General features: G+C 45.1%; 1 protein-coding gene across 1 annotated transcript; it reads left to right on the top strand.

Moving 5' to 3' along the window:
• The first annotated feature begins 2,347 nt into the window (after positions 1–2,347).
• Ervv-2 (endogenous retrovirus group V member 2, envelope) lies at positions 2,348–8,233 on the top strand. Its single transcript, NM_001408907.1, has 2 exons — positions 2,348–2,731; positions 5,389–8,233. The coding sequence occupies exon 2, from the start codon at positions 5,682–5,684 to the stop codon at positions 6,282–6,284; it is 603 nt and encodes a 200-aa protein (NP_001395836.1). The 5' UTR covers positions 2,348–2,731; positions 5,389–5,681; the 3' UTR covers positions 6,285–8,233.
• The last annotated feature ends 17,058 nt before the right edge of the window (positions 8,234–25,291 follow it).

Genomic DNA, 25,291 nt, shown 5'->3' with positions numbered 1-25,291 from the left:
GGGCAGATCCTGTCTTAGGAGCCACTCCTCACCTCATGCTCCTGCCTCAGACGCAACCTCTAGAGATGCCTCAAAGGACCCTTTCACTTGGCCACTCCCATGGCAAATCCTTTCATCCTGTCCAAAGAAGTGCAAACCCTGATGTGGTAAAGACACTTTACTTGAAAGCATCACTAAAGAGATGTCAAGATCGAGGTCAGAAGGACAATACTCTCAAAGATTAAGCAAAAGGGTTTTGTTTTGCTTTTCACAGGGAAGATTGAATTAGTACTGCTAGGAAGAACCCGGACAGGAAAGGAGGTGAAGGCAGGCCATTGTGGGGGGATGGGACTATCCTTCTTGGGCTCTTAATTTCATTAATAGAACTTAGAAACAAATCTATTGTAAGCAAGGAGCCTTACAATTTCATTAGTGGACAATTTCACTAGCTACAGAGAGAAATAGATCAGGCAAGCCATGGATCTCAGCAGTTGTTAGAAAGAGCGTGATAGAAAGCAGGAAGCATTAGTAATGTTGGGGAACAGGGGAACAGTTGTGGAAGAGGAGGGAGACTTTGAGAAACAGAGCGAGGAAGCCCCCAGCATTTGGGAAAACATGTTTAGGCTTCAGTCAGTATCTGAAAGAAAAAGAAGAAGAATAAAAGGAGTAAGCTGACTTTTAGACTAAAAGCTAGCTGTGGAAACTGTGGAACCCACTGCTATGAGGAGCATGAGCTTCCAGGAAGGGCAAGGGCATTATTTCATTAGGGAGGGGGGGTAATTATTCCTCCCTCTCCTTATCATGGCTTTCAATTTCCTGAGTGTTGGTCTTTTACAGCCCCAGATGGGTTGACTCTTAAGGGAGGAGGCAATGCACGTAATGTTCTAATCTTTGGAGCAGATCAGAATGTCATCTCCACCCAGGTCCTGTGATAGATTCCATTCTTTTTAAAGGGATGACTTTCTTTAATGGGCCTCTACAGAGCCCTGATGTCCTTAATGACCTCTAAAACTATCATAACATTTCACCTCAAGAGTTAAGACTCTCAAACCACTTAGACGACAATCTGAAACTGGGCAGTGGAGACTAGCTATAACCCATCCATCACAAAAGCTTAGAGGACCAGCTCCAAAGATGTCCAGAGGGTCTAGCTTCTGGCCTGGAGTTTGGTTCACACTTTGTACACAGCCTCCAGGCAGGGTATCTCACTTCTGAGAAGCTGGATAAGGAATCTGAGCCCTCTTCTGACTTGCCTGGTCTCCAGCCAAGACACAACCAAGGGAATTATAAGAATTAGAATTGTGTTCCTAGTCTTTACCCCTAAATCTTCCTAACCAATTTCTATATCCTGTTCTCATCAGCATAGCCTATCAGTGTCTGAGGATGCTATACTTAGGGTATCTTTTCACCATGAGGGCGATATGCTTCTCCTGTTGAAGGTAGACCAAATTTCAGAGACCTGTAGGGGAGTCGAGAACCTTAAGTGAAGTCTGATTGTGTTCTGATTGATCAGTAGAGACAAACAGGTCAGGAAATAATTTATTTTGACTCCTTTCCTCCTTCTTCCTTTCTTCTGTTCAGTCAGTCTTGCTATATAACTTAGGTTAACCTTGAATTCGTAATCCTCCTACATCAGACTCTGGAGTGCAGGGGTTCTAGGTGGAAGGTACCATGTCTAGGTTAGTAAATCATTTAGGAGGCTATGAGTAGGGATTTAGATGTCCTTTGGTGTTGTCTGATGGCAAGAGGACAACAGAAACAGAAATGTTATCCAAGTCACAGGGACAGCAGAGATTTTTTTCGTAGTAAGCCACTTCTCACTCTCGAAGAGAAAGAGTGTGGGATGTGAGTTCTTGACCATCACTATTCTCATGGCCAGAAGGCACAGGTATGATTGAGCATATCACCCACCAGTTTCTCAGTCCCCTCTCTCGAGCAGCAGATCCCACTGTTTCCAGCAGTAACCCTGAGGGATGGGACATGGGGCTGCCATCTTTAAAAGACCTGTCTATACAGTGTGAGGTTCTGGCAGTGTGGTGGCCAACATTTTGTGCAATTGCTCTACCTTGTAAGTTTTTGTAAAGTGTATCCTGTCAGCTAATACTCCCAAGATGGATGGCTCCCTGGAATATGTGTGCTATTCTTAAAACTGTTTAACTACATCTGTTGTTCTTATGAGATAATAGGTCACAAGGCTAACTGCTGATTCTGCTTCTGTACCAAGTGCTTGATTGCTCAAGCTAACCGAGACGTCTGCAAGGCATCTGTTTAGCTTTGCCTGCACGTAGGCAGGCTGTGTGCTAACTCAACCCCCAAAGTGTAATCTGTGGTTTTTGCCTTTATAAACCCCAGACTAAGGACACACTTTGAGAATCCCGAGTCTCTGTGTGCATCTGGCTAGTATCTCATAAAACCTCTTCTTTGCTAAAATTCACTCATTGTCAGACTTCGTGAATCTTGAATGACCCCTGGTCCAGGACAACTTGAGACTCCACGGAGATCCAGGCGTTCAGCCTGATTCACGTTTTCCTGACCAGCCTTGACCAGGGCTCCTGGTGTACCCAGAGCCAAGACTTTGCTTAAGCTTAAGGAGCCACCAGTCCTCAACGCCTAGATCCCACTGAGGAGCCCTGAGACCCTGGGACACTCTGATCTACTGAGAAATTTGGATAAGCCTAAAGTTTAGAGGCCGCCACTGACAGGTTCTCCACGCCTGGATTGTGGGAAGGTGGCATCGGAAGCCCTCTCAGAGGTAAAGTTATGTTGGTAGTATGCATTTGTCTATGAGACTTGAAGAAAAGCTGACTCAGAGTGAATCCCTGAGTCAGAGGGACCACTGGGCACTAGTGCTTCCGTATGGAGGGAAGGGAAGGCTGAGTAGAAGCAGAGGTTAGCGGCCAAGTGGGAGAACACTGTTTGCTTTGTGTGTGTGTGCATTACTTTTTGTGTCATTTCTTGTCCTTGAAGAAATTGAAAAGATGGGGCAAAAAAAAAAAAATCTTCCACCTAGAACCCTCCTTGAAGTCTGACCAAGTTGCATTTTAAAGTCTTCCAGAGAAAAGCCTCTGAGAGAACAGAACTATTCAGGAAAACTAACTACCTTTTGCTCCCTCAGTTGGGCTTTGTTTTAGGAGGGGCTGGCCAGCATGGAAGGCTCCTTTAAACTTTCTCTTGCTTACAGAGTGCAACAGGAGGTCTTTAGAAAACCAGGTCAACCAGACCAACTCCGCTACATTCTGGCCTGGGGATTTCCTGAGAAATTTCCATCCTGGATGGGAGAGTACCAGCCAAACCACGCCCCTAATGCAACCAGTTTTGTTTCAGAAGAAAGAAAAAGGCCAAGGGGTGGGATAAATTTCAGCTTCCAGTCCAATCATCCTCACCCTGTACTGCCACCCTGTGTGGCTGGGGCACCAGCCAGGGAGAGGAATGTGATGTTCGAGGCATTCCTGAGTCCTCTCACGCCCGGGGTGGGACCTCTTCCTGACCCCAGTCTCCTAGTCATTAGTATCTCTGATTCTGACCCCCAATCCTCCTCCTTTCTCTCAGAGACTTCATCCCTGCCCGCTCTCCCTGAGGTGATAAGAGTCTCCATGGCTCCCTTCTCAGGGCATATCCTACTGTGCCCCTGGTGCTACTCTCTGACATGCTTTCCCCAGATCTCTGCTTCCAGCTATCTTCCCTTAGGGAGAGGAACCCCCACCCCCACACACACGGAGGCCATGAGGAGTAAGAAAGACAGGAAAGGCCATCAATCAGTTACGATATGTGGTCTGTATAACTAGAAACTCCAAAATCTCTCTCTCTGAAAAAACCCAAGGCTTCATCTCTCTGCTAGAAATGGTGTTTTATATATACCACCTACATGGGCAGACTGTCAGCAGCTACTTCAAACTCTCTTCACCACAGAGAAGGCCATCATTTTGGGAAATGATGGGAGATTAGCTATAGATCTGGTGACAACCGGAGACATTTTTCCTTCCCTGCAACCAGACTGGGATTCTAATTCCCACGAAGGTAGGGAGTCTGTCTCTTAACCTCTTTCACCAGACTCTGTAGGGGAGTCTTCGGGTAGCAGCTAAGTGCGCCACGGTTTGTCTAAAGTAGGTCAGATAACTCAGGGCTTAGATGCGTCACCATCTGCTTTCTGGTGCATCTTCTAGAAGGTCACCCAAGTCACACATCCCATGGACTAGGAGGTCCCAGAAAACTTGGGCACTATCAATATAGCTTTTGTTCCTACATCAGCATCAGATATTAGGAGAAAGGTTTAGAAAATAGAAGGCTTTGAAGCATGGGTACTACAGAGCTAGTCAAGATGGCCTCCTTGGTATACAACAATAGGGTCAGGCAGACTAAGAAACTAGCTAAGATTGTGGCGGCATCTTGCCAGGGAGAAGGACTTTAGTATCTAAGATTTATGAAAGAAGGACCAAGGCTGTAGGAAATGGATGCTGAGAGAGGTAATCCCCTAAAGAAAGGCCAATGCACATACTGCAAAGAAACCGGCCATGGGAGAAACAAATGTCTCAAACAGAAGCTTAAGTTCTGCATTAGTGCTCCAGCTGGATACAGCCTGATGGGTTGGGTTCAGTCACTGCCCTTCCCACTACCTCCAGCTCAGGATAACTCTGAAGTAGGCAATGTTTCCCATCAATTTCCTGGTGGAGATCAAAGCTAGTTACTTGGTTTTAAAGCAGGCAAGTGAGCCAATACGTACGAAACAGATTTGTAATACAAGGAACTACTGGTTCACAAATTTGTTGTTGGACCACCAAAAGAACTGTGGGCCTGGGAAAGGGGACTGTGACCCACTCTTTTTTGGTCATAACTGAGTGCCCATACCTTCTGTTGGGACATTCTCTGCTCCACAAACTAAAAGCAGAAATAGAGTTTGTAAAGGATGAAATACCTAGGTTTGGATTGCTATTGTTCCTGAGATCAGACAATGGACCAGTCTTTCTATCTAAGGTTACTGAGAACAGTTCTGCTGTTCTGGGGATCAATTACAAGTTATATTGCACTTACCATCTATAAAGTTCAGGACAGGTAGAGAGGACAAATCACAACTGTAAAAAGACCTTGACTAAGCCGGGCATGGTAGGACACACCTTTAATCCAAGCACTCGGAGGCAGAGGCAGGCAGATCTATGTAAGCTGGAGCCAGCCTGGTCTACAAAGTGAGTTCCAGGACACCCAGAGCTGTTACACAGAGAAAGCCTGTCTCAGAAAACCCAACCAACCAACCAATCAGACAAACAAAAAGACCTTGACTAAATTAACCTTGGAAACTGGCAAAGCATGTGTGAGGCTCCTCCTCTTTGCCCTTCCAAGGGCTCGAAGTACTCCTCATGTGAAAGGGTTAACTCCACTTGAAAATTTAACCGCCATCTTCTTCAATCTGTGCAGGCTCAGCAGCTGACTCAGGACGCTGTAACCTCTTCATTTAAGGCTGCTCTTAGAGGTCCACTGCTTTGACACACACTTTCCAGGATCAAGAGACACCACGCTGAGACACCAGGACCCTGTTAGAAGAGACCACGTCATCATCCTGACCATCCCTGTGCTGTCAAAGTAGACGGAGGTAGTCTGCACCTGGATACATCACTCTCAGGTCAAGTGTCCCACTGGGAACAAGACCCAGTTAAAGAAAAGTGGACTGTCACCAAGACCTGCAAAGATCCACTAAAGATAAGAGTACCATGGGTTTTAACCTAATGATGTTGTTTTGTCTGGCTCTATTTCCTTCAGCCCTTTCCTGGAATCTTAATTGGAAACCCCTAGCTCCACAGGGTCCTAAATTGGCCAAACCAGTCCTTAAGGCATGGAAGTTCCAGGTGGTTGCCTTAGATAATCACAACAAGACCATAGCTTCTACCTTCTGTCCAGTGACAGGATGTGCTAGTACTATAAGCCTCACCTTTGATATAAGGGACACCTGCCAAGGGAAATGTATACAGGACTTCTACAATGCTATGATGTCTCCTATATATGTTTGTTTCGTATATGAGCAAACTCGCTCAGACTGTAAGGACCCAAATTATGGAGGATGCCCACACTGGGGCTGCAAATATCATAGTACTTGGCCCAGGTGGGGAGGAGAAAATCCATCCAGACTCAACTCAGTTGATTGGCATACGAAGGTCACCTACTCGATCCCTGACCCTTGGGATGACAGATGGAGAACAGGGGTTGAGGGTCATATCTACAGACATAATGAGAAGGATACAGGCTATGACAGGAAGACTAGGATACGCATCTTTAGAAGTTTAGACAGATTTATTCCTCCAAATTCCTCTATGTGATGCTAAAACCAAACCAGCTACTATACCCACACCTGGTCCTGTTTCTGATGTCACAGGCTGACACCACTTTGTACTACCACCACCTTTCTCTCTCTCTCTCTCTTCCCACTTACCCTACTTCTCCGACCTCCTTTGAATTCCTAATGACATGTTACTATCAGTATACTTGCTCATGAATGTTACTAACCCAAATATTATGCCTGATTGTTGGCCCCGAACCCTACAAAACTCTCACATTATGTAGGACTCACTGTACATCAGAAGCCCATTCTGCCACTCCCTTGGCCAATTGTCCATGGGTGTGTCTTTCCACCCAAGCATCAAATTTCTTCACGTGGGCCAAATCCAAGGTGAGGGGAATCTGTTTCTACTCAAAGAGCTATGGTATATCTAAATCCTCCTTTAAGAACAAATGAAGGTTCTTCATAAATATTTCTCAGTTCCTGGTAACACTTTTTCAAGTGCTGCTTCCTTCCTCCCTTCCTTCTTTTGTCCCTTTCTCTTTTCCTTCCTTCCTTCCTTCCTTCCTTCCTTCCTTCCTTCCTTCCTTCCTTCCTTCCCCACTTGGCAGGGCAACTGCTGCTGAGGCCAGAGTAGTGGGTGCCAACGTAGGGTAGCCATGGAGACATCTTGAGAGCTCTGGGCCAGAGAGTCTGCCGAGTCTGGCTGGCTGAATAAGACTGCTGACGCCATGTGGTGCTGGCACTAGCGTGAGATGGAGTTCCTTTATTTAATATTTACCGCCACAGTTTGGCTCACCAGTACGGAGGAACTGCATCCATGCTTACCTATCTGGCACATGCAGAAGCCCCCAAATTCTGTATCTTGGTATTCCTGTTCCCCTGAAAATATATTTATGATGATGGTCCAGCAGGGAGAGAGTACTTATATTCACAAACCCTGCCAGTCCCCTGGTCCAGGAAAAAAAGCAAAATGTGAAATTCACTGCCTCATACCTTGCTTAATCCTCTTACGCTTAAGTAGAGCAGAAACTACTAATGGTGTCACGGAAACAACAGTGGCTGATGCTAACTTCAAAACCATAGAATGTCAAACAACCCAAGATCTGCCCATATTAGAAAAATCTATTGTCAAGCTAGAAGAACAGATGGATTTATTAGCTGGAGGTAGTTTTATGCAGAGCAAGGAGGGCTTTAGAGGAGAATTGTTGCTTATATGCAAACCACTCAGGAATCATTAGAGATAATGTGGCTGTGCTCTGGAAAAACCTCATAGAAAGAGGGAGACGAATGGTTCCCCTTCTCATTCTGAGGCTCCTCCTGATTACTGTGCCTCCTGGCTCAGTACCTCCAGGTAACTCTGCTGTCAGCTACACTTAGCTCTCCTGCTCTTGCCGATTGCCGTTGGATCCTGCACCAGTAATGCTTAACTGAATACATAAATTCACACTTCGAGGCTACTAAACTAATGGTTATCTGGTCCCAAGATGAATAGGCACCCACCACCAAGTCAAGGTTTGACTCAGAACACAACTCAAGGGGAGAATGTGATGCTGATTACCACTGTGTGCAATTGTTCTAGCTTATACATTTTTGTAAAGTGTACCCTGTCAGTTAACTTGCCCCAAATGGAGGAGTTCTTGGAATATGTAGGCTATTTTCAAAACTGCCTGGTCTAGTAAAAATGTTGAACTACCTATGCTGTTCTGACAAGATAATGGTCACGAAGTTAACCACTGGTTCTGCTTCTGTATGAAAAATGCTTGCTTGCTCAAGATAATCAAGATGTGTCTGCAAGGCATTGTTATGAACAGTAAGCTCTGCCTGCACATAGGCAGGGTGTGTGCTAACTCCTCTCTCAAACTGTATCCTTGTGGGTTTTGTCTTTATAAACCCCAGACTAACAATAGCTGGAGACACACTTTGAGATTCCCGAGTCTCTGGTGTGGTCCTGGCCAATATCTAATAAAGCCCCTTTGTTACAATTCATTCACTTTTGAACTGGTGAATCTTTGAACAACCCCAGACCCATATCAGCAGCAACCACCACCACAGTAGCAACAGATCTCCTGGGAGCTTGTTAAAAACGGCTCAGCTCCTGTGGTCCCAGATAAGTATCAAGGGGTTTGGAGGGTGACTCTGAAAATATGTCTCAATTATTATCAACATCTACAGGCATCTGCTGGCTACCATAATCTGCTTCTCTCAGGTGGAGGAGTTGATATCTTGGTAATCAGGATCTATTGCCCAATATTCCTCCACTGCGTCAGTGAGCCGAGTCAGTGTGCGCCTTAGCCTCATTACCGTCTCCTGCCCTGAGGGGCCCATCAACAGTTCTGGGTCTCCCTTCATTCATGCTGGCTCTGGGTCTCCATTCATGCTGGTTCTGGGCCTGAAGCATTGCTTTAGACCAGACCTCAGATACCAATAGTTTTTAAAGCTCTCAGGCAAGAAAAAGGGTATATAGCTCAATGTTCTCAGTATCCTTAGAACTGTGCTTCTTAGCAGGTCATGGTCTCACAAGCCTGTAATATCAGCAACTGGGAAACCGAGAGAAGAGAATCAGAAATTCAAGGTCACCTTTAACTACAGTGTCCTTAGTACAGTGCAAATTTGGTCCTGCTTCTAGGTACAGGGCTGAGGACAGGACTTCTGGCCCCAGAAGAGCAGGAAGATATTTACATTATGATTCACAACAGTGGCAAAATTACAGTTATGAAGTAGACAGATGGGCCTGCTCTGAGTTGGTAGAGGAAGTAAGACATATAAGCCTCAGGATGAACCACAACCCATGATTGTGAAGATAGGAAGTGTGTTAGGACAGCCAGAGTTACATGAGACCCTGTCTGAAGAAACAAACAAACAAAAAACCAACTAACCAACCAACCATAAAACCAACCAACCAACCCACCAACCAACCAACCAACCAACCAACCAACCATCAAACCAACCAACCAACCAACCAACCCACCAACCAACCAACCAACCAACCAACCAACCAACCAACCAACCAACCAACCATCAAACCAACCAACCAACCATCAAACCAACCACCCAACCAACCAACCCACCCCTGTATTTCTCAGACTTATCCTACCAAAGAGATCTTGTGCAAATCTGGAATCTCTTCTGTAGGGTGGGGGCAGGCCAGGTCAATGTTTCTGCATTTCAATCAACTGGCAGGAGCCATGCTGCCACTGGTTTGCATTTCATGTGTGAAGAATTAAAGCAGCCATGGTTCTACTCAAGGCTAGACACCAGAGTCATCAGGGAGCTTTGAAAATCAGCCATGTGTGGGCTCATCCCTAGAGATGCTGCTATAATTGTGTTCAGGGAGGCCAGGCACTGGGAATTGTAAAACTCTCTAGATCAGTGGGTTGAGACCCCTTTGGGAGTTGAATGGCTCTTTCAATGAGGTCACATATCAGATGTCCTGCCTGTCAGATGTTTACATTATGATTTACAACAGTAGCAGAATTACAGTTATGAAGTAGCAGCGAAGTAATTTTAGGGTTGGGGGCCAGGACAACATGAAGATCTTTATTGCAAAGTCACAGTATTTGGAAGGCTGAGAACCACTGTGCTAGATGATTGGAGAGTGCAGCCATTTGGAATGTGCAGATGTAGAAAAATGGGATTGAAGAAGATGCACTGCTGCTACTCCATGCCCTACCTCCCTTCTGGTGACCAGTCCCTCCAAACAGTTCCCTATTACCTGTTCCAAGCTTTAGAACAATCCCGGAAAGCCTGGCGTCCTTAAACCAACATTTCTTAGGCCTCCACGTCCTAGAAGTTTTCATTTAGTCTGCACTGAAAGGAGCCAAATGATTCTCTAAGGTAAAGGTTCTTGAGTAGGATACCCTTACTTGGTAGGACTTTGGGTAAAGACAACCCTGGCCCTGTTTATCTCCCCCCCCCCCCCCAGGGTGCGGTTCATCCTGAGGCTTGCATCTCACTTCTTCCGCCAACTCAGAGCAGGCCTGTCTGGCTCTCCCTGCTCTTCTGGGGCCAGAAGTCCTGTCTTGAGACCTGTACCTCACATCTAGATCAAATCCACAAGACTGATTGGCACTGCCCAGACTTCTACCCGTGGCCGAGCTTACGCTCCCTAACATGGAGTCTATGTTCCTGCTAGCCATATTTTCCAGTTATGCAGCCCCTGATCAGCAGCTCTAGAGCATCAGGGTGATCCGCCTTCTCTGCCACTGACAGCGAAGCCTCACAGGTTCCCCAGAGTAACTGTAGGCTCTGTTTTACCACTGTCTTGCTATCTGCCAGTCTTGTGTTGCCATCCCATCCACGGTCTCTGGGTATTTTTAAAGCTGTCTTGACAAGTCGAAGATTTAATTCAGGAAAGCATTCTAAACACTTCTAGGGATGAGGGAAGATGAAACAGTAGAGTGTGTGGCTCTTGAAAGTGGATTTCTTCGTTGATGGTGCTGTTGGCCTTAGTGCCATGAAGCTTATTAGAGACAATCATGGAGAGAGAGGCTCAAATACCACTTCAGATGAGTTGGAACCTCTGCCTGCTGGGAATGCAGGAACTGAGGCTGGAGACTTGTTGGAACACACTCGTTCCCAGATCTGGGCTGGGAGATGCCTTTGAAGCTGTGTCTAACAGGCTTGATCCTCCCAGGCCCAGAGATAAAGAGAAGATGAAGGAGATGTTATTAGCATTATTATTTGTACTTAGTGGAGTTCACATCTGGAACCTGCTTTGTGAAGTGCTTTGGGCACTACTGAGTTAAATGAATCTCACTTCCCACAGCATCACTTCTGGGCAGAGGATGAAGGCTTTAGGTAGCTCTAGAAATAATCGCTTTTCCTTTCATTTAGAGTGTTCATTAGGCCAGGCCTAATGGGAACACACATTCCTTTAGAGTTTGGTCTTTATGGGAAATTATGTCTTTCACAGAAACTCTGTGTGACTCAGTGACCTAAGATGGCGGGCTTCAGAGGCTCTCATGCTCTCCTCTGTTAAAAGATGGTTTGTGGCAAAATATGCACATGTGATTCACAGCCAGCTTGGAGGAGAGGGACTGGAGGAGAAGCCAGAACTATGCTTGGGTGGAGTCTCTTCTCGAAGGGTGGTATAAAGTAGAAGATGAAGTCTCGGGATACCAGCGCTGGTAGATTACCCACAGGAACAGTAGCTTCGAGCGTGTGTCAGGATCCCCTGGAGCACTCAAGGAGCCCAAGATTGTTTCACTCAGGGTTGGGTCTCTGACTAAGTGTCCAGGAATGAGAATTTGCATCTCTATTAAGTTTTCTGGGTGATGCCAGGATGCAGACTGCTCCTCTTTGGGGGCATATTTGGAGATCTGCCCGAAGTAGTGTGCTGGGCCTCTAAGATCTAGGATTCCAAAACCTCTAGACAGTAATATCGTTCCTGATCAGCAAGTTGCTCTCACCCGTGCAGATTCTCTTCAGTGAGGCTGAGTTGGGCAGGCAGTCTGCATTTCTCTCAAGTGCATAAGAGGGTGGGTGTGGGCCGGTCTGGGAACTCTGACCGGATACAGAGCCTTTAATGGTATGAATGTCACCAGTTACACATGGGCTCATTTAAGTGCACTGATACTTACAGCTCTAGAGAAACACCTATATGCCCTGTGTTCAGGTTCAGGACACTTAGCTCTAACACCACCCCAAGATGACTCAGGGAGCGCACTCCCTATACTTAGCCCTTCCCTACTTCCCATGTCTACCTAACTCTTAGCAGCCTCCAACCTGTTCTGTTTCTCTATCATTATGATATTTCATACGCGCTCTGTAAGCGGGATCATGTAGCACACATACTTTAGTTATTGGCTTTCTTCATTCACAGATAAATTTCTTGAGATTAGTCTAAACTCTTTTCTTGAAGAACTTAAATCATTCAATTAAAATATAATTACATCATTTCCTTCCTCTCTGCTTTCCTACCCCTCCCACGCTTGCCCCATCCTCTTCTCCTTTAACCATTGCTGTCACAGATACATATAAGTACATTTAGTGTTGCCCGTACATATGTATGTTTCTGGGCCTGCCTACTTGGTGTTAGAAACCAATCAACCCATCCATCCCTGGGAAAGGCTAATTCTCCCTCTCTCAGTAGTTATAATTGCTCTGCTTTTTATCTAGATGGGGGCCTCATGGGATTTCTCCCCGTTTATGGTAAGATGTCAATCGTTGGAACTGTTCGGGTCTTGTTTGGGCAGCCATGTTGAGATTTCATGGGTTTAACTTCCTGGTCATAGCTAGAAGGCACAGTCCCACAGCAGACTTCCTGGTCCTCTGTTTCTTGCCAGCTTTCTGGCTGCTCTTCTGAGATGTTCCCTGAGCCTTGGGTACAGGAGTTGTGTTGTAGATGTACCAACTGGGGATGGACACCCCATGGCCAGTTGTTCTCTTGGGTTTTGATTGTGTGTGTGTGTGTGTGTGTGTGTGTGGTCTGTATCTGCCATGAAAAGAAGCTTCTTTGGAGGGGTGAGAGCTACACTATCCAGCTAAGTTGGAGCACAGGATGTCTAGACCAAATTTTTATGTGTATCCCTAGTTTAGTTTCTTATTGTTTAATGCACCAAATGTGCGTGCTACTTATATTTCTTTGTTGTTTTGGTTTGTGGTGGGATTGGCAATTAAACCTTAGAAGTTGCATGTGTTAGGCAAATGCTCTTCCCCAGCTGTATTCTGAGCCTTCTTTTGAGTTTTGAGAGGGTCTCACTAAATTGCCAGGGCAGGGTTGGAGCCCCTTTGAAGACCAGGCAGGCCTTAAACTGAAGTCTCCCTGTTTCAGCCTTCCAAGCGTCACTGAGCCCAATGGCCACCACTCTTTGAAGAACACTTGTAAATGAGCGTTCATTTGTCTGGGATTTGTCTGACCACAGATTTGTTGGGTTTTAGGCTTGCTTTTGTTCCTACTTATTGTTCGTTTCCCTGGATACATATTTTAAAGTTTTCTTCACTGGTGACTACAGTGAAGAATCACCTTAACAAGTGATTTTTTAAAAACACTTTTACATTTTTAATAAATGCTTATGGAAACAAACAAAAATTCCAACACATGAGACATACAAAGGGCAACAGCTTCAAAACAAAAGCTTTTGGTAAGAGAAGTCTTCATAGTCAGTATATCAGTTACTTTTCTATTTGTGATTAAACACACACACACACACACACACACACACACACGATTAAGGCAACTTACAGAAGAAAGTATTTAGTAGGGCTCATAGTTCCAGAGGGCTAGAGTCCATGATGGTGGAGCAAAGGTATGGTGTCAGGAAAGGCTGAGAGCTCACACCTCCATCCACAAACAGGAAGGAGAGCACACACTGAGAATGCACCCAGTCTTCTGGAACCTCAGAGCTCACCCCCAGTGACACACCTCCTCCAACAAAGCCACACCTCCTCTAGTAAGGCCACACCTCCTCCAGCAAGGCCTCACCTCCTCCAGCAAGGCCACACCTCCTCCAGCAAGGCCATACCTCCTCCAGCAAGGCCTCACCTCCTCCAGCAAGGCCACATCTCCAGCAAGGCCACACCTCCTCCAGCAAGGTTACACCTCCAAATCCTTCCTACAGTTCCACCAACTGGGGACTGAGCATTCAAACATAGGAGTCTATGGGGGACCGTTCTCATTCAAACCACTGCTCAGTAACAGTCAAAAATGTAAAATCATCCAAACTGTGTTAATGCTCGACACAAACCAGTGTTATATAACGTACTGTTAACGCCTCTCCAAGGTGCAAACTAAAAAAAGCTACCTGCTTGAATCTATGATCACACAAACCACCTAATTTGCTCAAGGTTTGGCTCAAAGCAACGTCTTCCCTTTACAAGATGGAATTCGTGACAGACTCGAAAGGGAAATTGACATTGTTAAAGCACAGCTGCGCTCTGGAGTCTAACTGTTCCTAAGCAACCACGAGGACTCAGCCAGTCAGAAGGCAGTACACAGCAGGGTCCCTGGCCACCTGGTGTGCTAAGAGAGGCATCTTGTATCAGGCATCAGACAGCAATTGAAGTGATCCCAGGTTAGTAAGTTTGGAGGCTGTTTCCCATTTGATCTGCAGGTTCACAGTCTCTTTTCCCACGAATGCCCACTCTGAGACAGCGGTCTGGAATCCTGGCAGATCTCCTGTGGCAACAAAACGCTGTTCGTCAAGAATGGTGTCATCTCCCTGTAACTGAAAAAGGTCTATCAGAGACCAGAGTGCAGAGCCTGCCTTGGTCAGTGTCTGTGGCTGGGGGAACAGCGGGAGTACGATTATGCTACCTGCACAGATCTATTTATATATAGTTCCAGATACTGTGGATTTCTGGGATCATGACCTCCACACACAACCATTCTGAATATTTTTGTTGTATACAATCAAATAATCTCTGTGACCCTATGCCCTATTCTTTATGAATACAAATGAGTACATGCGTGCTCGACTTCAAGGTGTTGGAATTGTAACGTCTCTAGAATAATAGAATGGAGAATTGTTTTCTGTATGGACCAGCTGATTCAGGAGTTGTGTGTTCTGCTAGACCATTGAGGAGAAACTTATCAGCTTTTGTCAATAGTAGCATTTGCTTTAGCGTTTGAACTGCTCTCTAAAAATGCTCAGGGCCGCCTCAGTGGAGCAGGAGTCTCTCCTTTTCTTCCCAGAGTACTTGGGGGAGGGGTGTGGGAAGATAAGGCCACATATAATGACCAGAACCAGGTTTGTGTGTTTCCAGACACAAAATCATCACGTGGAAGGTATGTGAGATAAATTCGATCATATCGCTGTGGAATATTCATGAAAAGACAGCAATGAGACTTCCTCAGACTTTACAAGAGCAGCAGAGTTAGACTTGCAGCTTATTCTTGTGGACGGCATGTTGTTTTAAACAAGTAGTGAGGAAAGGAAGTTTGCTTGGGCTTTCACAGCTGTTATGTAAGCTAAGAGATGATGGCCGGGTACAGACTTCTTATAGGAGGTAGGAACTGCTCTGGCTAGCTTTCAGGACACCCATTTAAGACCCAGGAGAAGATCTAGGAAACATGAGGGCATTGCAAAAGTTTGTTAACGAAATTTTGACAAGCGTGCTTCATTCAGCCCTCTCATAGCGAACAGCTGTTTAAAGCATGTGCTGTGTAAGCTTGAACCACCACAATTTAACATGGAAACTGGCTTACCTAGTAAGTACCTGTCCGGCAAGCCCGAGGACCTGAGATCAGATTCCTAGCAATCGCACAGGGATGCTGGAATGGTGCCTAGAACCCCAGTCAGGAGAGGGTAGGGTTGGAACTGGAGCTCATTGGCCAGTCAACATAGTGGAATCTATGACCTTCAGGTTTGGGGAGAGACCTTATTCAGCATGGAGAATGGTCTACAACAGCTGTACTTGGAGTTTTAAAGAACTTAAAGTTTATTAAATCTATAGTAAGTGAAAATCAAAACATGAGCAGCAAGTAGCAGACAGTGAAACATCACATCAGCTGTTCAGAGCAACTGTGTGTTTAGAACATGTGGTAGAAGTGATTAGGGAAGCTCTGCTAAGAGCCATGATGGATTAATGGGGCGTCCTGAACAAACCCAGACTGTCTCCCTGGATGGGTTTCAGGCCTCCAGTCCCTGACATGTGCCTTTTTTATACCATGAGATAAACAGTAACTTTTGTAGAAATGGTTTACCTTCTAGCTGTTTCCAAGGACACGTGCTGTTCTCCTATCTCCCTGATACAGAGGCAAGAACCGGGCTGCCCCAGGACAAGGAGTCCTGGAGTCCACTTGAAATAAGCATAGCTGTTTGCTCTCAGAGCCAGCTCTCCACAAGCCCAGATAGCACATGACGATTTATGGATATAATTTATATTACAGACTTTGTCTTTAAAAAATAAACTGGGCAACAGTGGAGGAAAATGCAGGTTCACACAAATCCGTGCATGCACATGTGTGCACACATATACACACTCACACACCACTGTATTGAAAAGAAGTAGAATATTGGTGGAAATTAACCAAGCAAAATTTGCAAAGCCAGCCAGGCACCCATTAAAGCTCACACAGTGTGTTTACTTCTGAGCAGCCCAGAGCGTATTCAGAAGGAGCCAAGTGGCGCTTTTAGCATTTCTGGCAGAGAAGTTACTTCAGAAATGGCCTGACATGTTAACAGAAATGGTGACTCACTTTCAGAGTACAGATTTCCATGATATCAACAGATCTGTCATAAATCACATCTGTTATTGCTTTGGACCAATCTACGAAATTAGAAATATATGAAATATTTGAGCCTGTGCTTAGCGTTGCCGTCAGGACTCAGGGGGTTGAATAATTAATATTGTGGAAATAGCCACACTACTCAGAACAGTCTTCAAATTCATACAGAAGCACCAAAGACCCGAGATAGACAAAGTAGCCTTGGGTAAAGAGACAACGTTGGAGGGATCACCATACCGGATACCAGGTTAGACTACAGAGTTCTACGAATCACATGAAGTTGTTACCACGTTGGAATGTGGTGTTTGGGGTAACCTAAATTTGTGTTGCTGTGTTGTTCTAGAATAAATCACTCGCTCCTTTTGAGGTGAAAGCTGTGGGTTTGTTGTTGTTGATTTTGCTAGTTTTGGTTGTTTTTTTTTTTTGTTTGTTTGTTTCTTTGTCAATAACTATGCCCTGCAGATTTAATTCTTATTTAAAAACAAATAAACACGTCCATTTTGATACACGTTACATTATGAGTATGACTGTCTCACAGGTCAGGCCACACCCGTTCCTACAACCATCTTATCCCTCACCCCACACACAAGAGCTGGGCACCTCATGTCTTTCTTCTCTCATATCTCTCACAAAGGGTGGAGTCTTCTCTCCTCGCTTGTCATCAGGGAATTGGAAACAGCCTGAGTGCAGGTAGATGGTCTGAGCTAACTAATCCTGCTGTGATGCTTATGGCCCCTCCTCACTCCTTTGCAAACCTTTAAGAACAGACACCTGCACTTTCTTAGTCACTTGTTCTTAGTACTTAGTTACTTAGTACTTAGTTACTTAGTACTTAGTTTCTTAGTACTTAGTTACTTAGTTCTTAGTTACTTAGTACTTAGTTTCTTAGTACTTAGTTACTTACTTCTTAGTACTTAGTTTCTTAGTACTTAGTTACTTAGGAAGCTTGTCTTAGTTACTTAGGGAGCTTGTTCTATGACCAAGACAATTCATAAAAGAAAGCATATAATTGGGGGCTTCTTTAAGGTTCCGAGGATGAGTTCCTTCCATTGTGGCAGAAGTGTAGCAGCAGCAGGCAGGTAGGCTTGGGGCTGGATCAGCAGCTGAGAACTCACAGGTGAGCCATAAGTTGGAGGCAGAGGAAGAGAGAGAGACTGGGCCTGACATGGGCTTTTTAAACCTTGAAGCCCATCCCCAGTGATACACTCCTCCAACAAGGCCACACCTCCTGATTCTTCCTAAAACAATTCCACCAAATGGAGACCGAGCAGTCAAATATATGAGCCTATCTGGGCCATGCTCACTCAAGCCACCACACTGGTGGAACCAAAACAAAATCTCCCATTCTTCAGAGCCGTACCAGTGTTGTCAATATCGACCCCAATAAAGCTCTCACTTGAAGACAGTTCCTATGTGGTTTGAATAGGTTTGGACCCCCATCGACTCATGTGTTTGAGTGCTTGGCCCATAGGGAGTGTGGCCTTGTGGGAGGAGGTGTGTCATTGTGGGGGTGTGCTTTGAGGCCTGCATGCTCAAGCTCTTCCCAGTTTGGAATCTAAACCCTTTCCTGTGCCTTCAGTTAAGATGTAGAACTCTGGATTCCTCCAGCACCACATCTGCCTGCATGGTGCCATGCTCCCTGCCATGATGATAATGGACTAAACCTCTGAAACTGGAAGCCAGCCCTTATAAAATACTTTCCTTTATAAGAGTGGCCTTGGTCCTGGTGTCTCTTCACAACAATAGGACCCAAATTGAAACAGTTCCTCTCAGTGCTTCTCTCTGGAAGCTACCAACTCACATCTCTATCCACCACCACCCCCGAAAACTCCCCAAAACCCATCAGTATGAGGACTTACTTTTGTCTTTCAGAAATGCTAACACATTGGCCTGCGGAGACAGCTCAGTCAGGAAAGGGCCTGCCATGTAAGCACTTGAGTTTGTATCCCCTGAACCATGTAAAACTCCAGGCATGATGGCCTACGCCTGCCACCTCAGTGCCGCAAGAAAGGTGGATCCCTGAAGTTCACTGGCAGGCTAGCCTAGTAGGTCCAACCAGCTTCAGCGTCAGTGAGCGACATCGTGTCAAAAAATGAACATGGAGAGAAATTGGGCACAGATACTAAAGTCGACAACTGGCTTCCACAAGCACGCCCACACGTGTAAACACATCTGCATGCATACATGTACATTAACAAGTGCATGTGCAAGCGTGCGTGCATTCCCGGAAGAAAATTTAAGAGGCCCTGGTTTAAGTTGAGTACACATCCACTGACTTGTGAAGTTGATTGATTTTACTCCTGTTATCTCTCTGCTCCTGGGGAGCCATCCAGCAAGTTTTAAACACTGTTTGTTTTATTTCTAAGTTCTATCTTTTCCATTTTCTCCTTTGTTAAGATTTTCGATTTTCACGTGTTTCGAAGTTGTTCTCATAGAACACATGAGCGCACATGTTTTATCTGGTTTCCACTCTCAATTCCTGGCTTCCAGTTTCTCCCACATGCGGCTTCCCTAAGGTACTCAGCTGTAAGACAACTTTGTTTCCATTCTTTAGAGAGGGCTGGGAAGCACCAGGGCAGTAACGATAAAAGCATGTCTTTTGCTATTAACAGAAGAGTCCTTTCCACAGTCCATGAGTTTATATTGGTGAGATAAGTTCTGGAAAGTTCCTAAATAATCGCTGGAAGGAAAGCTGGTTGCTAGGGAAACCAGCCAGGAGATTAGCGGGTTGAAACTCAAAGCCTTATCCCCTGCTCCTGGGAGGGACAAAGGGCTGTGGGCTCAGCCTCTCCTCAAAGGCCAGCCATCTCATCAACCTTGCCTACATAATGAAGGGGCATAAAAAGGACCAGGTTAGGAGTGTCTTTCACAGAGCTAATATGTGGATGTTCCTGGAGAGTGTGTTAAAAATAACCATCTCAGTGTCTCACAAAGGAACCCACAAAGCCAAAGAACCCCAGCAAGTGCATCCCTTTGGAAAAGGGCTGATGCACTCAGCCCCAACCCGCCAGCAGCACGCTGCAGGCTCTTGTTTTTTATCCTCGACGTAGGTGGTGACTGCATCTCATCCCGCTGGCTCAGCTTCCGAGCTCTGTGATTAGCTAATTGGCACAAGGGAAAAGGAGGAGGCTCAGGAAATGGGAGTTCTTCCTGGGCTAACTTCTTTGATTAAACAACAACAACAGCAACACCCATTTCTCACAAGCGGGGAGTTAAGAATACATCAATGTCCCATGTCCGTCTTTCCACATGGGTGGGCACAGCCCTTCCTTCCACTGGCTCATGGTCTGTATCCTTTGCATAGCTCTTTATAGTAAGTGATGAATATTGAGTCTTGAGTTCTGTGAGCCACTCTAGCAAAGTAATGAGTCTGGTATGTGGTCATATTGATCCCTGGTTTCTGACCAGTCAGAAAGTAGAGGTAACAACCTACAACTTGTAATTGGAATCTGAAGAGGGAGCATTTTCTCAGGACTGAACCTAGAGTATAGGGGAAACCCAGGGCTGGCAGCCTCAATAGGCTGTGATTGGCCACCCATCCTGGGGTACCCGATAAGGATACAAATAATAGTGAGAGTGGAGATTTGTTCAATGTGGTCAGAGAGAGAATAGATGGATGGGTCGGCTGAGTCTGTGTCCCTTTTTGGGAGTTCTTCCACCAGCTTTAGATGTAGCTGAGGAAGAATTGGGGGAGAGAACAGGAGGTAGCACGCTTTAGCAAGTCTTGGTCAAGGTCCTGCACATCCCTGTTTCTGTTCTGTTACTGCAAAGTGGTCAAAGAAGTCCTTATTGTTGGGGGATGGGGAGTTCTCGGGGTGATTATATCTGCTTTAGGGTGCATCCTTGACAGTGTGGGTGATTATTATCTGGGCAGTGGGTGCTGAGAATCTATGCAGTTCTGGGAACTCCAGGTGGTTTGAGAAAAAAGGTCAAGTACAATGACTTTCTGCTCAGTACAGAGTAAAGTACTGAGTCAGAGTAAAGTATGGAGTTGGAGTAAAGGTGATGTCGCTGTAACTGTTCTGCCAGAGCCAGGGGGCCAACCTAACAGGACAACTTCAGCTACCCATGCTCAATAGGACAAAGAGAGAAGTAAGAGCTGTTGCTCTCAAGCTGCGTCCTGCTGCAACTTACTCTGTGATATGTAAAACAGTTCCCTTCCTTCCTTCCTTCCTTTCTTCCTTCCTTCCTTCCTTTCTTTCTTTCTTTCTCTCTTTCTTTCTTCAGATTATGGCTTGCTCCAGGAAACCCCATTTTACTAGCAGATTTTTGCTTTCTTTTGAGGAAGAATGATGATTCTAGCTCTTCTGTTGACCCACAAATCATATACCTGTCTGGTACCACCCAAGTCGCACAGACTGATAAATTACTTATTCCTGGGAGCAGAAAAACACCCACCCAAGTGCAGTGGTGCATGAGTGTACTATAATCATGCCAGGGAGACCAGGCCCAAAAACTTATTAGACGGTCCGGATGGAGGAAGGAGTGACTCTCTCTGTGACCCCATAAAGTGATGGGCACCTAACACTCCGATGGCCCCACATCCATCTACTGATTCTGTTACCAGAAATCTTTTCATGGCCACTAGGTGATACTGGGAAAACCAGGCTCCTTTTTTGGGTTTCTTAGTCTAATTAGTAAATTAATTTCAAAAAGAACTCAAGGGAACCAGAGAGATGGCCCAACAGCTAAGGGCATGGATTGCTCTTCCAGAAGATCTCAGCTCCTTAGCAGCTACTTGGAGGAGAATGCAGGAAAGAAGGAGGGAAAAGACCGTGCTGCCAAGTTCAGCAGACAGGAAGATCAGACTCATGGTGGACAAGCTGTGGGATGGAACTTTAAGGAAAGAGTAAGGAAGCCCAGAACATCAGAAAAAGTATTCTTAGGTTCTGACAGCATCTGAAAGAGAGAGACAGGAAGAAGCAAGAGGTGTGTTATACCCCCTGAGTCAGGGCTCGGGTGAGTAGACCCAAGGACCCTCATGGAAGCTTCTAGGGCATGCTAGAGGGCAGGATTCTGGGAAGGAAAATACGGTATTTTATTAAAATAATTGTTCTGTCTATTTCTTCAGCGTGGCTAAAGGTGAACTTGCATCCCCTTCCTAGGGGTGGTCTCTTGTCCAGGTGATTGACGCTACCAATGGAAAGGGTAACTCTCTACCCAGGCCAGAGATCCTATCAGCTTAGTAGGCATTTATTGCTACTAACAATACCTGTGTATGTGTTGAGGTCTGACATCAGGGATTCCCCATCTCTCCCCATAGCTGCATTTCACTTTCTGTGGCCACTTGACTGTCTGATCATCACCTCTTTCCTCTGCTTACACCCGTTCTTGAACCTACCATCTCTGGCTCTTGAACCCTAGTTTGGCCTTTCATCTGGGCACTGTGGCCCTGGTTTTAAACTTGACTCTGGCAGTTTCAGCAGCAGCAGCAGCAGCAGCAGCAGTTTTCTCCTGGCTCCACTGTGGTTCAATGATCTATCTTATCAATATAGATTTTCAGTCCACTTTGTAAACTTCTTCACTCTGCTATAGCCTCTTACAATCATTCTGTAAGCCACATATATGAACCTATGTATATAGATATATTACCTGTTTGCTGATATGAGAGTTAATATTAACAATTAAAACTTAATAAAAGAGCTTGCATATACCTTGGTAAGGCTACAAAGGTAGGTGGGGTTATCTGGCAACTTACTGCCATAGAAACCATAGGATCTTGTGAAATTATTCTTTTTCTGTCGTTGTGGGAAGATACAAATGTGTTCATCAATATCTTTGGAAATTCTGGTTTCTTGGTATTCATTATCTCAATAATGTGGTAGCCAAAGGGAAGGGCACAATGGTTTAAAATATTGTAATTCCTGGCTTGAATGTTGAAGAGATAAGGTAGAGTACCCTGAGATAGAAATTGCTCCATGAGGCCATACAATATATTTAATGCCTGAGAGTTGGTGAGTCCGAAAGAGAGGAGAAATTTCAGACCAGGAAGTGCACAGAAACCTACTAAAGCTGTTTTAGGGAAGGGGAGAAGAGGGAGTGGCTAGCACCATAGGGAAGTGAGGAAGGACTCTGGAAGAAATGTGAGGGGTGTATTTGAAAGTCATTGTGTATGTGTGTATGTGTGTGTGTGTGTGTGTGTGTGTGTGAGAGAGAGAGAGAGAGAGAGAGAGAATATGAGAGACAGAGAGAGTGTGTGTGTGAGAAAGACACACACACACACACACACACACACACACACACCAGACAAACAAACAAAAAACAACTTCAAAGCCATTCTTTCTAGCCTATTGCAAATCTATAATTTTCTAGGAATCTAGCCAGAAACTCCATTTATGTTAAAAGACCTGCCTTAACCCTCCTCATACAACCCTAGTGGCTCCTGGTTTTAAGATGTACAATTATAACTCCACCCAAAGCAGTTCTGGAGCCATCCCACGAACTCACTTATCAAAGGGAGAGTGCAACGGAGAGGGGAGCTTCTTATAAAGCTTTGGGATGCATCTGGAGAGGCGGTGAATGGAATATGACTGATGCTAAGACACTTAGCTGTAACTTGCTTGAGAAGCCCACACCCACACTAGGTGTACCTTATTCTCTCCTTCTTTCTCTTAACCCTACAGTTACAATCTATGTTAAAATGTCTTTTAATAAACCTTGATAGGTCTTTGAGAAGTGTACACCATGCTCTAAAATGTTTTAGTAACTCTTTCATTGCTGTAAAAGGACACCATGACCAAGACAATGTATAAAAGAAAGCATTTAATTTGAGGTTTGTTTATAATTTCAGAGGGATAGCCCATGCTCATTATGCTGGGGAATATGGCAGCAGAGAGCCAGGCATGGTGCTGGAGCAGTAAGTGTGAGCTTACATTTTATCTGCATGTTGAGAGGAAGGAAGAGAGAGAGACTGGGCCTGGTGTGGGGCTTTTGGAACCTTGAAGTCTACCCTCAATGACACTCCTTCTCCATCAAGGCCATACCTCCTAATCCTTTACAAATCAGTTCTATAAACAGGGGACCAAGCATTCAATCGTATGAGCCTATGAGGGCCATTCTCATTCACACCACAATTAGGTGTGCTTCTGTAGTTCCTCAGCGGTATCTTCCTGTTTTTAATAACCCCACTCTTCTTCATACTGCTAATCTTGAAATTCTTTTCTGCATTTAAGACAAGGATCTGGTTTTACCTGAAATGGAGTTTCTAAAATATTAAAGGAACTCTTCAGGCCACTGAGGATGACAGTGTGGCTCTACGCCTTCCCCTGCTGCCTTTGACAGAGTCTTCTTTGGGGGCTCATCTGGGATCTTTGAAGCAATGATGGTGGGTTTTATGAACTGTTGCTTAGCTGGTCTACTCTAGTTTAAATGCACACAGACACACACACAGATATAGATATATAGGTGTGTGTGTGTGTGTGTGTGTGTGTGTGTGTGTGTGTGTGTGTGTGTAACCTTTGTTTCTGTTTTCTGGGCAGAAACCCATTTAATGTTTAATGAGTACCACCAACACCAAAGGTATTACTTAGAGTCAACTATATTGCATTCCTGGGTCATACAGATAATACATGGCTTGTCCAGGAGGGCAGTACCATAAGACTGACCCATTAATATTCTAGACAACCCTGGCTTCCAAGAGAGACACCCTAAGGCCCTGTCAAGGTGAATGACTCTGTCATGACATCTGGATACGCTAACCCCATTAAGCAGCACATCTGGATTCAAAGCACATGGGGATTAGCTGCTGCCCTATCTTTTCTTGGTCCTAAACTATTTAAATACGCTTCATGCTTTTTTTGCTACTCACATCCTAAGGCACATGGGGTCCCTACCTTAGCCACTCCATGTAAAGCTTTGCTTTTGGCAAAGAGAAGTGTTCCCTCAAGGCTGTTCCACCAGTTTGTTTTGACAGCTCCTTCGGAGAGTCTAGTCTCTGTTTTAAATTCTGGATTCCCCTAGACGGTGTTTTGTCAAAGGAGCATACATAATGGTCACAACCAAAATAGGTGACTATAGATTCCACATGTTTTCATTTCGTGAAAGGTTAAAAACACAGATGCTCTGTGTATCTAACTATCTATTTACTTTAAAGCGACACAGTAAGCACTCAGTCTCAAGGGACCCACTGGAGCTGTGGAGAGATTCACTCATGAGCAAATGGCTATAAGAGACAGACGGGCAATGCCTAGGAGAAAAGGAAGAAGTCAGTGAGACTGGAAACATGCTGTAAGAATCCCAAGTCTATATTATACTCGCCTTATCTCTTTCCTTTCTTCTTTAAGAATTTAAAAAAGGATTTATTTATTTTATTTTGTATGTGTGAGTGTTTTGCTCAATGTGTATGTCTGTGTACCATGTTCATACCTGGTGCTTTTGGAGGTTGGAAGAGGGGTCAGTTCCCATAGAGCTGGAGTTATGGACAGTTGTGAGCCACAAATCAATTTGCTAAGGATTCAAGTCTAGTTGTAACAAACATTCAGATTCTCAATTGGACTCATGGGGCAGCTGGTGCAGGATAAAGTCCCTGCATCTCCGTCTTCATTTTGTGTCTTGTTTCCTCTCTCTGAGTTGCATCTTTACCTTTGTAGGTAAGCATATTAATTCTCAAGGAAAGCTGAAAAATGATGTCAAAAACTTATATGAGCAAGCCAGTGATAGCTCATCTTCCTAGTCCTTGGGTTTCAGCAACAGCAGAGCTGAGCACGACCAGTCCTCAGATCAAGGCAATCGCTTGTGAGGGAAATGCTGTGTGCATCATCCCCCAAGAACAAATCCACATCAGAGGCAATAGGCACCTCTTTGAGCATCCTCTAGAATCAGAATTGAGACAGCCATCAACCAGTTAACACATCGACTCAGACTGTCCAATTGCACAT

Source organism: Rattus norvegicus, chromosome 3 (genome assembly GCF_036323735.1).
Source record: "Rattus norvegicus strain BN/NHsdMcwi chromosome 3, GRCr8, whole genome shotgun sequence".
In the NCBI taxonomy this organism is placed as follows: Eukaryota; Metazoa; Chordata; class Mammalia; order Rodentia; family Muridae; genus Rattus; species Rattus norvegicus.
This window is presented reverse-complemented; position numbering and strand designations above follow the sequence as displayed.